General features: G+C 44.0%; 1 protein-coding gene across 1 annotated transcript; it reads left to right on the top strand.

Moving 5' to 3' along the window:
* Nucleotides 1–8174, top strand: tm4sf5 (transmembrane 4 L six family member 5). The gene is made up of 6 exons (XM_010900695.5): nt 1–600; nt 2657–2737; nt 2834–2976; nt 3818–3956; nt 6291–6344; nt 7633–8174. Exons 1-6 carry the CDS (start codon nt 427–429, stop codon nt 7648–7650), a joined length of 609 nt encoding a protein of 202 aa, XP_010898997.1. The 5' UTR covers nt 1–426; the 3' UTR covers nt 7651–8174.
* Nucleotides 8175–12852: the final 4678 nt, after the last annotated feature.

Genomic DNA, 12852 nt, shown 5'->3' on the forward strand with positions numbered 1-12852 from the left:
GACACTCACAGCCAGGGTACACATGAGCAGGTATCAAAGGGCAGGTAGAGACGTTTCATTTCCTCTTAATCCGTTCTTTTCAGTTCCATTCCACCAGCTGGCGAGAGACCTGTGTTCGTGGGGACTAGACCAAGAACGTGAAGACCTGAGGAGAACGACAACATTTTAGCAGAAGTTTCATTTCAGTGACTTAATTAGTTTTTTTCTTTACAAGGCGTCAACAGCGCTTACAGTGTTGTCCGGCACAGTGGCTTTCGGAGACCGTCGTCCATCTGTCCTTCCGCTCTCCCTCCGTCAGTGCGACTCAGTGTCTCTTCCTCCGGTCGTCCCTCCGTCCTTGCGTCTGCCTGGGGCTGTACCCGTCCTTCTGGTCCCTGTGTCCACCCGTCGTATCCCTGTAGTGGTCTGTGGCTGTGTTCAGTCAGGATGTGTTGCACGGGGAAGTGTGCCCGACTCGTGGGCCTGATCCTGCTGCCCTCAGCCTTCGCCTGTATCCTGTCCAACATACTCCTGTTCTTCCCCAACGGAGAGCAGCAAGACACCAGCCACATCTCCCTGCAGGCCTGGCTCATGGGCGGCCTCATCGGAGGGGGCCTCTTTGTGAGTACTGACTGAGTGTTGACGAAAACCTTTATAGTTCAGCCTTTAGAGCACCTGGGAAACCACACAGGTTCATTGAAGGGTCATCCTCTGGGGACGGAAATATTACTTGCTTTTGAGGGCCCCATGACCACAGCACCACACCCATGCGTAATGGTGATGTTGTCTTGGGACAGGTCATACTTGTAAATAGTCAAAACGATTGGGACACCTGTTTATTACTGTATTGTACGGCGGGAAAGGCAGAAGCAGGTACAGCAGTAATTCAATTGTGGCACCTGTAAGTACAGGTTACTCTTATTTGTGGGTTAACATTTGATTCGTGTTGGGAATGACCTGCACTTCCTCATCTTTGTTTCCCCTCACTCTCCTGATGGCGTGATACGAAAATCTCTCACACATTAAAACCAAGTGAGATAAAATATATTCGGAGTGTCTTTGAGATACCATTTATAATAACCTTTAGACTATTACCGTAGACTATATGACCGCTATTAGAAAATGCATGTTATATACCCTGTGATAAAGTCAATGCTAGGAAGATAAAGACCTTTTAGATCGATAGAAGGGTGTGTCTCCAGTTCCTCTTTATTCTAATCTAAAGCAAGGGTAGACAAGTAATGTGTCCTTACTTCTGTGTAGCGCGGTTTTCCCACCAAGCTACTGTATCTTGATATAAATGCACTACCTGTAATTCACTCTGGATAAGAGTGTTTTACTGATAATCCTGGAGACCCTGGAGGACCTATCCTGGAACAGTGTTGTCTAGCCCTGGTCTGGAGGAAATGTGATTAGATTGTTATGCTGCTGAAACCCTATTGAATTTGTTTGTGTTTGATCTTGATTAGTCGATGCCGTGGAAAATGTTAAGTGAACATTCTTGGAAGTGATAAGGCGTAGAAAGGTGAATCTTGGCAGAGTTCTAAATGGCACTGGTCTACACATTTCCCTGTGATGCCATACCAACTAGCCACATGGTGGCGCTATGACAACATTTTCCAAAGATCACGCCCCTCACCCAGTGTGTTGTTTTTATTTTTGACTTAACCTTGAAAATTTGAAACTGGAGAAAATACATTTGGCCTGGAGTTGGTACTGTTCAATTGGAAAAAGTTTTATGCAAGCTCATTGGCTCATAGCAGCCATATTGTATTAGCAAAACCGCTCGAAAATATAGTGTTTTAAAGCTGTGTCTTTTCAGATCTGGCCCTCGAAGCTAGTTCCACTCCATGTTTTCATTGCAACAACCCAATCAGGGACTTATTTAGACCTGGTAAATCAGGTGGGTGAAATGAATGATGAGATATAACAGAAAGCTAAGTCCCTGATTAGAGGGTTGCAAGGGAAACGAAGTGGAACTGGCTTCGAGGGCAAAGATTTGAAAACCACTTGAAGGCATCATGGATGCTACATATTTTATTGGGATTGGTTAAAGAGGAGTAGTGTTTTATTAAATTGTGAAAAATACATTGAAATCTTATTGTATTGTCCTTTCATTGTTAATTTGTGATGTCATGGAAAGCGGGCTAAGGAGTTGAGAAGGAGGTAAATGGGGAAATGTCTACAATTTGCCTTGATAGTCATACAGTGGGTGCCCTGCTGAAACCCGGGAAACGCTGCTTGCCCCTTTACTTATAGTTGTAATTGTTTTTCAAGCTTTATCACAGAACTCCAAGCTTGGCCAGTTGCTGCACTTTGGACCAAGCAAAGGAAAATTATTACAGGTTGACCAATATTTGTGTTGAAGATAAGAGGACATATATATACACACACACACACACACTAGAACATAGTCAAAGAGCCTGAGATGTAACCTACAATCAGGTGGTTTTGCAGATATAATGAATGTAAAGAAAGCCGTCCTGTCTGTATTTTCTAGTGAAGGTAGTTTCAGCCATCCTGTCTGTCTTTTCTAGTGAAGGTAGTTTCAGCCATCCTGTCTGATATGTATATATACAGCTCAGTGTATTATCAGTCATCCTGTCTCATCTAGAGAAGTCAAATGAGGATATATTAGGGTAATTAAAGTTATCCTGTGTGTCTGTGTTCTTTTCAGATACTGTGCCCCAGTTGTTCGGCTATCAGGGCTGGGGGCAAGGGTTGCTGTGGAAATGGTTGCTGTGGAAACCGTTGTCGGGTGAGTAGAGTTGTTAGTAACTTCATTAAATGAATGTGAGTGAAGGAGAGAAGGACATTTTGTGTTTTTGTGTGTGTGTTTGTTTCTGCCCAAAAGATGCTGAACTCTGTCTTCTCGTCTGCATTTGGTTTGGCCGGAGCGATCTACTGTACAAGCGTCTCCTCAGCAGGACTGGCCATTGGACCTAAATGTCAGATTGCTGATGGAAGTTGGGAATATCCCTTTGAAAACCTGCCAGGGTAAGTCCCCCCCCCTTGCTGTCTGTCTCCCGCGGAGTGGATATTAACTGTAATATTCACAATAGCCAATAGATGGCAGAGTAGCCTAGTGAGAAAGTAGCATCCAGGCCAACGCAGAACAGAGGCCATCAGGAACAACTAAAACAGATCGCCTCAGCTTAAACTAAGCCCACCCAGGCCAGGCGATCGTCAGGGAGAACTAGGGCCCGGAACGGGTCGCCTCAGCTAACTTCCTATTCCTGGTCAAAACTAAACCTCTGTTTACTGTAACATGTCAAATGGACGTGTGGATTGTCAGTTGCATCTTGATGACCGAGTATTGCAACACAGGCACACCAGTTTACTTAAGAAAGATTAACAGATCTCTAGAAACCTTTGGAATGCATGCATGGACATGACCATCTCTCTTCCTAGTCACACAGTTAATGCTGGATGTTGTAAATCCAGTTTGACTGGAACTTTTACCGAACACGCCACATCTTAAATCAGACAGACATCTCCGTTGTTTTTCACTATAGTTCTAAACTTGTATCATCCTCCCTCCTCCCTCTCTCCTCCCTCCCTCTCTCCTCCCTCCTCCCTCTCTCCTCCCTCCCTCTCTCCTCCCTCCTCTCTCCTCCCTCTCTCCTCCCTCCCTCTCTCCTCCCTCCCTCTCTCCTACCTCTTTCCTTCCTCTTTCCTCCCTCTTTCCTTCCTCTCTCCTCCCTCCCTCTCTCCTCTCTCCTCCCTCTTTCCTCCCTCCCTCTTTCCTCCCTCTCTCCTTCCTCTTTCCTCCCTCTTTCCTTCCTCTCTCCTCCTTCCCTCTCTCCTCCCTCTCTCCTCCTCCCTCCTCCCTCCGCAGTGGGAACAGCAGTTACCTGTTTGACCACTCGCTGTGGGAGCTGTGTGTGAAGCCTGACAATGCGGCCCTGTGGCACCTGGTCCTGTTCTCCATCACACTTGGCCTGGGGTGCCTGCAGCTCATCCTCTGTGGTATCCAGGTCAGAGATGGATACAAAACGTCCCAATATGTGACTGTGTTGTACCCAGTAGCTAGTGATAGTCTACACGCTGCCTTCACAGTCTCCAGTGCGTGCTGTCTCAAAGTAATAAATGGTTTTGCAAAGCGGAAAAAGCTACATAACCTACCCCATGTTTTCCATGTTAGATATATTTTTCTGGGGGGAAATGTTCCCAATTACTTAGAAATGCAAAGCGATCAGAATGAATTGACTGTCTTCAAACTTGAGTTAATGCTTGGTGGAAGCAACTTTGAAAGCCATTACTTCTGTTAATCATTTTGAATAATATGCTACCTTTGTGCGACATAACCACTTTTTATGTCAAGATTGCTCAAGCTCAGTACATTTGTTTGATAATCATTGATATTATATTCAATATTCAAACCAGGTCTCAGATTTTTTTAGATTTACAGTACAGGCCAAAGGTTTGGACACACCTTCTCATTCAATGCGTTTCCTTTATCTTCATGACTATTTACATTGTAGATTCTCACTGAAGGCATCAAAACTATGAATGAACACATGTGGAATTATGTACTTAACAAAAAAGTGTGAAATGACTGAAAACATGTCTTATATTCTAGTTTCTTCAAATTAGCCACCCTTTGCTCTGATTAGTGCTTTGCACACTCTTGGCATTCTCTTGATGAGCTTCAAGAGGTTGTCACCTGAAATGGTTTTCCAACAGTCTTGAAGGAGTTCCCAGAGATGCTTTGCACTTGTTGGCCCTTTTGCCTTCACTCTGCGGTCCAGCTCACCCCAAACCATCTCGATTGGGTTCCGGTCCGGTGACTGTGGAGGCCAGGTCATCTGGCGCAGTCTCCTTCTTGGTCAAATAACCCTTACACAGCCTGGAGGTGTGTTTGGGGCCATTGTCCTGTTGAAAAATAAATGATGGTCCAACTAAACGCAAACCGGATGGGATGGCATGTCGCTGCAGGATGCTGTGGTAGCCATGCTGGTTCAGTATGCCTTCAATTTTTTATAAATCCCCAACAGTGTCACCAGAAAAGCACCCCCACACTATCACACCTCCTCCTCCATGCTTCACGGTGGGAACCATGCATGTAGAATCCATCCGTTCACCTTTTCTGCGTCGCACAAAGACACAGCGGTTGGAACCAAAGGTCTCAAATTTGGACTCATCAGACCAAAGCACAGATTTCCACTGGTCTAATGTCTATTCCTTGTGTTTCTTGGCCCAAACAAATCTCTTCTGCTTGTTGCCTTTCCTTAGCAGTGTTTTCCTAGCAGCTACTTGACCATGAAGGCCTCTTAACAGTTGTTCTAGAGATGTGTCTGCTGCTAGAACTCTGTGTGGCATTCAGCTGGTCTCTAATCTGAGCTGCTGTTAACCTGCGATTTCTGAGGCTGGAAACGCGGATTAACTTATCCTCAGCAACAGAGGAAACTCTTGGTCTTCCTTTCCTGGGCCAGTTTCGTTGTAGCGCTTGATGGTTTTTACGACTGCACTTGGGGACACATTCAAAGTTCTCGCAATTTTACGTGACTGACTGACCTTCATTTGTTAAAGTAATGATGGCCACTCGTTTGTCTTTACTTAGCTGATTGGTTCTTGCCAGTTGTCCAATAGGGCTGTGTATCAACCTGACACAACACAACTGATGGTCCCAACCCCATTAATAAGGGGAAAAATTCCACTAATTAACCCTGACAAGGCACACCTGTGAAGTGAAAACCATTTCAGGTGACTACCTCATGAAGCTCATTGAGAGAACACCAAGGGTTTGCAGCGCTATCAAAAAAGCAAAGGGTGGCTACTTTGAGGAATCTAAAATATAAGACATGTTTTCAGTTATTTCACACTTTTTTGTTAAGTACATAATTCCACATATGTTCATTCATAGTTTTGATGCCTTCAGTGAGAATCTACAATGTAAATAGTCATGAAAATAAAGGAAACGCATTGAATGAGAAGGTGTGTCCTAACTTTTGGCCTGTACTGTATGTCCGGATGAGTGGACCATTCCAGAAAACTTGATTCCTCCTGAAAAGCTGTTCTAGTGTTTTATAACATTCAAAGAACGTATAACATTCATTCACTTTGAACATGTGGAATAGGTGGCCTAGATCTGTATGATCCGTTTTTTCAATGTAACCCCTTTTTTTTATGAAAATGTGAGGCAGTAAAACGTGAAGACTGTTACGTAGACGTCACTGCGTGTGAACTTATGCACGTCGTTGTGAGATGTAATGCGACCTTGAGCTAGGCATTTAAGCCTTTTTCCGCTGAATCGCTCAAATTGTACCGAATGACTAACCATGTACATGTGATGCATCTCTGGCACCCAGGTGGTAAACGGCTGCATTGGCTGCATTTGTGGTGATTGTCGTGACAACAAAGAGGTACGCAAATTACCTGGTTATTAATTAATTAGACGTCATTATTAATGAGTTAAACATAACGGGTCATGGCTTGACCAGTGTTTCTGCTAAAATGTAGTAATGGTTGAGTTTTGGGTCTGAAGTAAGGTAATGCTGTAAATGTCACGGAAATAAGATGTGACGGTACAGTAGAACATGGATGTAGTGTTAGTGGTTAGGCTCATGTGAAAACTATGCATATACAGAAAATGCTTTAACAAGCAAACACAAAGGGGTGTTATTTCGTGAGGACAACCCGGCGACCTGAAACAATGCATTAAGCCCTCATAGAGTAAAGCAGTAATGAGTCCAGTTCAGCAAAATCCAGGCATGAATTGAACTGAATCAGTGGGTGGTGGGAGATTTAACTGAGATTGAGTTGCTGGTTGAACATTGAGAGGAGGTACTGCATGTGCCGTACACAAAGGTCTTTCACATCATGTTGTTGGCCTCCCTCCCTTCCTGTTGCACCCTAAATAGACCCCACTATATGGGGAAGAATAGGGGACACACTCAGAGTACATTTATAAATAGTACATGTACAGTACATTAAGTGTACATTAACAGTGTGGCAAAAGAATGTTAGCAGCGCATGTATAGTATTGGTTAATAGAACAGTAGGAGCGCATGTATAGTATTGGTTAATAGAACAGTAGCAGCACATGTATAGTATTAGTTAATAGAACAGTAGCAGCGCATGTATAGTATTGGTTAATAGAACAGTAGCAGCGCATGTATAGTATTAGTTAATAGAACAGTAGCAGCACATGTATAGTATTAGTTAATAGAACAGTAGCAGCGCAAGTATAGTATTGGTTAATAGAACAGTAGCAGCGCATGTATAGTATTGGTTAATAGAACAGTAGCAGCGCATGTATAGTATTGGTTAATAGAACAGTAGCAGCGCATGTATAGTATTAGTTAATAGAACAGTAGCAGCGCATGTATAGTATTAGTTAATAGGACAGTAGCAGCGCATGTATAGTATTGGTTAATAGGACAGTAGCAACACATGAATAATATGTTAACAGTGCGTTAACAGAACATTAACATACATTGACAAACCATTTACAGAACATTAACAACAGTACATTAACATAATCCACAGTATTTACATTAACAGCACATATAACAGTGTTATAACAGTACATGAACAGGAAACTATCGTATTATTAACATTATGTACCATTTACAATACAGTTTAACATTGGCCTTTTCCAAAAGTGCTTTATGAATGCATCTCATCTTTTCCGGTTGTTCCTTTTTGCAGGATGATGGAGGGTTGTGAGAGACTACCTCTACAGTGTCCTGGCCTGTTTCCTAGGTGATATGATGGTACCATGAGTCAAGCATTCACACAACGGCCTATTAACTTTCCCCTTTGGCTTTGGAGTATATTGTCTATTTCTTGTACCCTGTATTTCCAAATCAAGCCAAAATGTGCCATATAAATCCAACGTGTTGTATATCTTTATTTTTAGAATTCTTTGCTCATGTCATAATTGTACCTCCAGTGACATTTTTTTTCTGTCTCTGCTGCCCACAGCCGGTTTGCTCAATTATTAAACTCTTTGGCTTTTGTATGAATTATTGACAACAATGTGAGAGGAAACTTCTAATTTGATGCCGGTTTTGCCGGGATTGATCAGCAGGTTACCTACAGTAGTTGTTCAAATTGTAATTTCTTTTTAGCAACAATTATAAATCATTCACATTGTTTTGTATCTCTGGTATGTTCTTTACTATAATCCATAACAACAATAAAGCAAACATTTGTCAGTGGTACACAATAAAATACTATATTTAACTTAATGATCTGGGTATTGGTCATTTAATATTCGTCAATACTTTGTGAAGATGGCAGACATGATGGGGTATAATAACTGTATAATTACTATATTAGTATTATTTACTGTAGTTAAAACATATCTTAACCCAGTGAAATGTAACCCTAAATGCATGGTTTTCTGATAAATTAGGAATTAGGAATAACTGACACTCAATGTCAGTTATTGCATTAGGAATGATTACTGTGATGTCCATGCAGAATCTCTGGTCTGTTAAATGTGAATAACTGACATTGAGTGTAAATGTAGATAACAACAACTATCAGGATTGTGTCAGAGGTAGGTCAGAGGTCACAGTGACCCCTGCGTTCACAATAGGAACTGCAGCTGGGAAAACAGAAATCTGGACCAGATTGGACAGGAATGAGTCGCTGATGTAGAGAACTTTAACGAGATCAGGTTTATCTCCTAATCTTTTGTTGCCATTGAGCGGCTTTGCGATCACTGTTACCTGTCTAGATATAGGTCTTCAGCAGACTTAGAGATGAAGACTCTGCCGTCGAGAAGAGAAAGAAAGAAGTGGGTTCAATACATGACAGACTGATAGGAGGGAATGCTACATTTACTCCGACCATAACCAAAACATAAAACCGCCTCTGGAACAGCCTGTGATCAAGGCTACGTTCCAATCTCCACATTCTAGGTGAACACAGGAAGCACGGCCATTGTAAGGCTACCGGTATAGTTTTGGGACCCAGCCAAACACTTACTCAACAGCCTATGTGGAGGATGAGGTCCAGAGTTACCCTCTCTTATGTCGTCGGGGGGTGTGCTCCAACTTCACCTCGATTATAGCATAATGAGACCATGTCGGACGGCGTGGTGTGGGGAAAGTGAGGGAGAGAGTGGAAGGAAAAGGTGGAGACGGGGGAAAGCAGAGACAGGGAAGGGAGATCCTACTGACCAAATGAGCTGGGAGGCTAAAAGAGGACAAAAGACATGGAGAGAGAGAGAGGGAGGAATGGACAAACAATTAGAAGGCTCTGGTCAGTGTGCTAACCGGACCGTGAAACCCAGCGTTCTTGTGTTTTGTCCTCCTGAACGGGACATTCATTAACCCTCCGCTGCGAACCCCGTTCCTGAAAACATCCTTCCCTCACCCCTCCCCAGTCCCCTTCACAAGAGGCCGACTCCTCAGCTGACCCCGTTATTGGCAGAGAAGTGAAAGAACAGCGTGGACCCCTTTATTTAGCAGGCTTACAGAACCCCAAGCTCCAAAAACATCCCCCTGCTCACCGTGCCTCCACCCCCCGCACCCAGCACACTGCGACTGAACATAACTGGTTCCAACTGGCTGCTGCAGCCTCTACACACAACACAGTATAAGTGAGTTACATATGTAGTTGGCTGAACGAATCAAATAAACGACAACTGGCTGGCAGTGATGGCCCTCTCTTCAGTCCTGCTACATGCTATTTCATTGATCTCTATTGTTCCTTTGTCCCTTCTTATCTTTCCTTGCTCCTGTTTACTCTCCCCTGTCATCCTTTATTCCTTCCTTTCCTCCTCCTCTCCTTTCCTTTCCTCTGAGTCACAATGACGCCCACAATCAACAGCTTAGCCGCCACAGAGGTGGCTAGAAAAATAACAGAGCTGGTGCCCAAGCCAGGCCTACTGTGGACTGTCTGGGTACCCAGACACAGTGATGACTCTAATTCGGCCCGACTCCCCCTGTAATTACGCCTGTGTTGGTTACACAACCCCGTCCTGACCCGAGCTGCCTACTAGCCAGCCCACAGACACGATGGAGAACAGGGCAGACACAGTGTGGAAAGGACCGACTCAGCGTTTAAACATCCATATTGAATACACGTTCAAGCATCCACACTCTAATGTGAAAAGGATCTTATGTCATTGGGTGAATTAGAATAAAATAATATGAATTATTCAGTAGCAGATCATACTGTAACATAAAACTACTTTTGACGTGTTGTCTTTAACTCTGTCCAAATCAACGAGATATTCAGGCTGCTTCTTAAATAGGAGCACCTCTCCCACGTTTACTGTTACCGTGACGACATCCAGACATGTTCACGTTGTAGACATGTCTGGTATGCTGATGCATCATAAACACATGACATCATTATCACCACGGTAGCAGGTTCATCACTAAAATGCAGCTCTGAGCACCGTGGAATTTAGGCCACTTTGTCAAAGCTTGACAGATAAAAGGCATGTATGAGATCTGACCTGATAGTGTTAGGATTCAGTTGTTTGGAAATATTGGTTTACGGCTCGGTTGTTTGGTTGTATCATCAACATTTTCATGTATAAGTAGTGACTTCCAACCATTATGGCTTGATGGTTTTCTAGCATGCGAACTCTGTTCCCAGGGACGCTTAAAATGGGAAGAAAGAGGGAGCGGGGGGGGCGGTGGGGGTGTAGAGCAGGGACGACATGTTTTCATGCTACTGGACACAAGAGCCAGTTGAGGGTGACGTCAACCAGCCTGTCCCCTGGGCCCCTACAACTGGCCCGTAGTCAAAACCCACAAGTGCCTGAGTGTGTGGGATGTTGGGAACATCTTGTGGTCTGAAGCACCAGGAGAAGTGGAGAGGTGGAGCGGGAGAGTGGGGGAGAAGGTGGAGGGAGGAGAAGGGGGGAGTAGGTGGAGCGAGGAGAAGGGGGGAGAAGGGGGAGAAGGTGGAGCGAGGAGAAGGGGGGAGAAGGGGGGAGAAGGTGGAACGAGGAGAAGGAGGGAGAAGGTGGAGCGAGGAGAAGGAGGGAGAAGGTGGAGCGAGGAGAAGGGGGCAGATGGTGGAGCGAGGAGAAGGGGGGAGAAGGTGGAGCGAGGAGAAGGGGGGAGAAGGTGGAGCAGGGAGAAGGGGGGAGAAGAGTTAGCATTGGACACAGGAACAGACTTGATCTGACCGGTTTCAGGTTCTAATTACTGACTGGTACTTTGATCAGTGTTGATAATTAGATGTGCAACACTATCTGAACACTTTTGAAAGGCACCATATATGAATTGGAACACTTTAGACGCATACAACATACAACAAACAACATACAACATACAACAAACAACAAACAACAAACAACAAACAACATACAACAAACAACAAACAACATACAACAAACAACATACAACATACAACAAACAACAAACAACATACAACAAACAACAAACAACATACAACATACAACTTACAACATACTACATTCAACAAACAACAGACAACAAACAACAAACAACATACAACAAACAACATACAACATACAACAAACAATATACAACATACAACAAACAACATACAACATACCGTTGTCCTGTATATTAAGAGGATCAGTTGGGTCATCACTCCATTCCCTATTTAGTGTTATACTTGTAACAGAGCCCTGGTCAGAAGCAGTACACTGTTTAGGAGCCTGGCCGGGTTCTTGTCATTGTATGTGCAGGAGCGACTAGTGGCACATTGTCATTGGCTTGTAACATTTCAACCTCCCAGATTGTGCTCTGTGGTACATATTTGTTACAACAGTGCTAACGGCAGCCTGGCTGAGGGTGGCAGAATGACACTGGCAGGGCTGGCAGCTCCGCTCTAAATAGCCGAGGGGTCAAAGATTCACAGAGGATGATGTTAGCATTGAAGTTAAGCTAATATTTAAAATCCCTTTTTTCATTCCGGCATGTGATTGGTTCCCCTACAGAACATATCGGCTGACCCAATGAGCCGTTTGCAGAGCGGCTCCAGCTTTGTCCCCTCTTAGGCCAGCGTCATACATGATGAACAATAAGGACTCATTCCTATATAGACCAGGCTTGAGACATAAGTAAACAGAGGGAACCGGGAGCAATTTGCGACGTGTTCTGTTCCTCAGAGGAACGGATCCAACAATTTGTCTGAGATGTGCTGTTTTCCATAAAAGGAGAGACATTTTCTAGGGACTCAAGGGAGGAAGGGCTTTAGTACTGCACAGTACAATGTCCTGCTGCGCAAAAACCTTCTGCTTGTCTGACAACCCCCATGGCATCCATACATTGCAGACTGAATTTCACCCAATACAGTGAGCTTCTTTTAATCAGGGCCCATAGGGCAGTAGTGAACACTGTAGGGACTATGGTGCAATTTAGGACACTGCCCACAGTAATATGAAATACTGGCAGGACTAATTTAATTTAGAATGACAGCATTCTCCCCTTTGTGTGGCCAGTAAACAAAGTCCAGCATATGCAGACGAGCTAATGATTGACTAGAAGCTGGCACAACCCAGAGACGATGGCCCATTTCACTGATGGCCATGTGCAGGCTGGCCTTCACCCAGAATCAGAGAGAGAGGCAGAGAGACATAGAAACCGAGGGACAGATGATCAATGTCATAGGTGTTCCATTGTAAGCTGATATTAATTGTGCAACAATTGTTTATTATCTCATTATAGTGCATTGCCGATCCCACTATAACCATCAACTCGTTCAATTAAATCTGTAGGAGAGTTTTTGAACTATAATTACGATACCCTTGCCAGTTGCCCTGACTACTGTTGGTCAATCTGAATTCTAATCAGTCTGCCTCCTCTGTAGTTTGTCCCAGTAACTTTCCACCAGACCGGGTAAGTCCTTTGGCAATGTCCTCACGCAGCGAGAGAGAAACCATGGCTGGATAAACCATAAGCCTGGATAAGGTTTGCATGCAAAGAGCTT

The sequence above is a fragment of the Esox lucius genome, chromosome 24 (assembly GCF_011004845.1).
Source record: "Esox lucius isolate fEsoLuc1 chromosome 24, fEsoLuc1.pri, whole genome shotgun sequence".
Taxonomy (NCBI): domain Eukaryota; kingdom Metazoa; phylum Chordata; class Actinopteri; order Esociformes; family Esocidae; genus Esox; species Esox lucius.

Bases quoted from the DNA above. Each gene is read 5' to 3' on its own strand.
- tm4sf5 (XM_010900695.5), top strand. From the start codon at position 427: ATGTGTTGCACGGGGAAGTGTGCCCGACTCGTGGGCCTGATCCTGCTG. The intron at 2,977-3,817 runs GTAAGTCCCCCC...CTCCCTCCGCAG, and splicing joins CCCTTTGAAAACCTGCCAGG to TGGGAACAGCAGTTACCTGT. The intron at 3,957-6,290 runs GTCAGAGATGGA...TCTGGCACCCAG, and splicing joins TCATCCTCTGTGGTATCCAG to GTGGTAAACGGCTGCATTGG.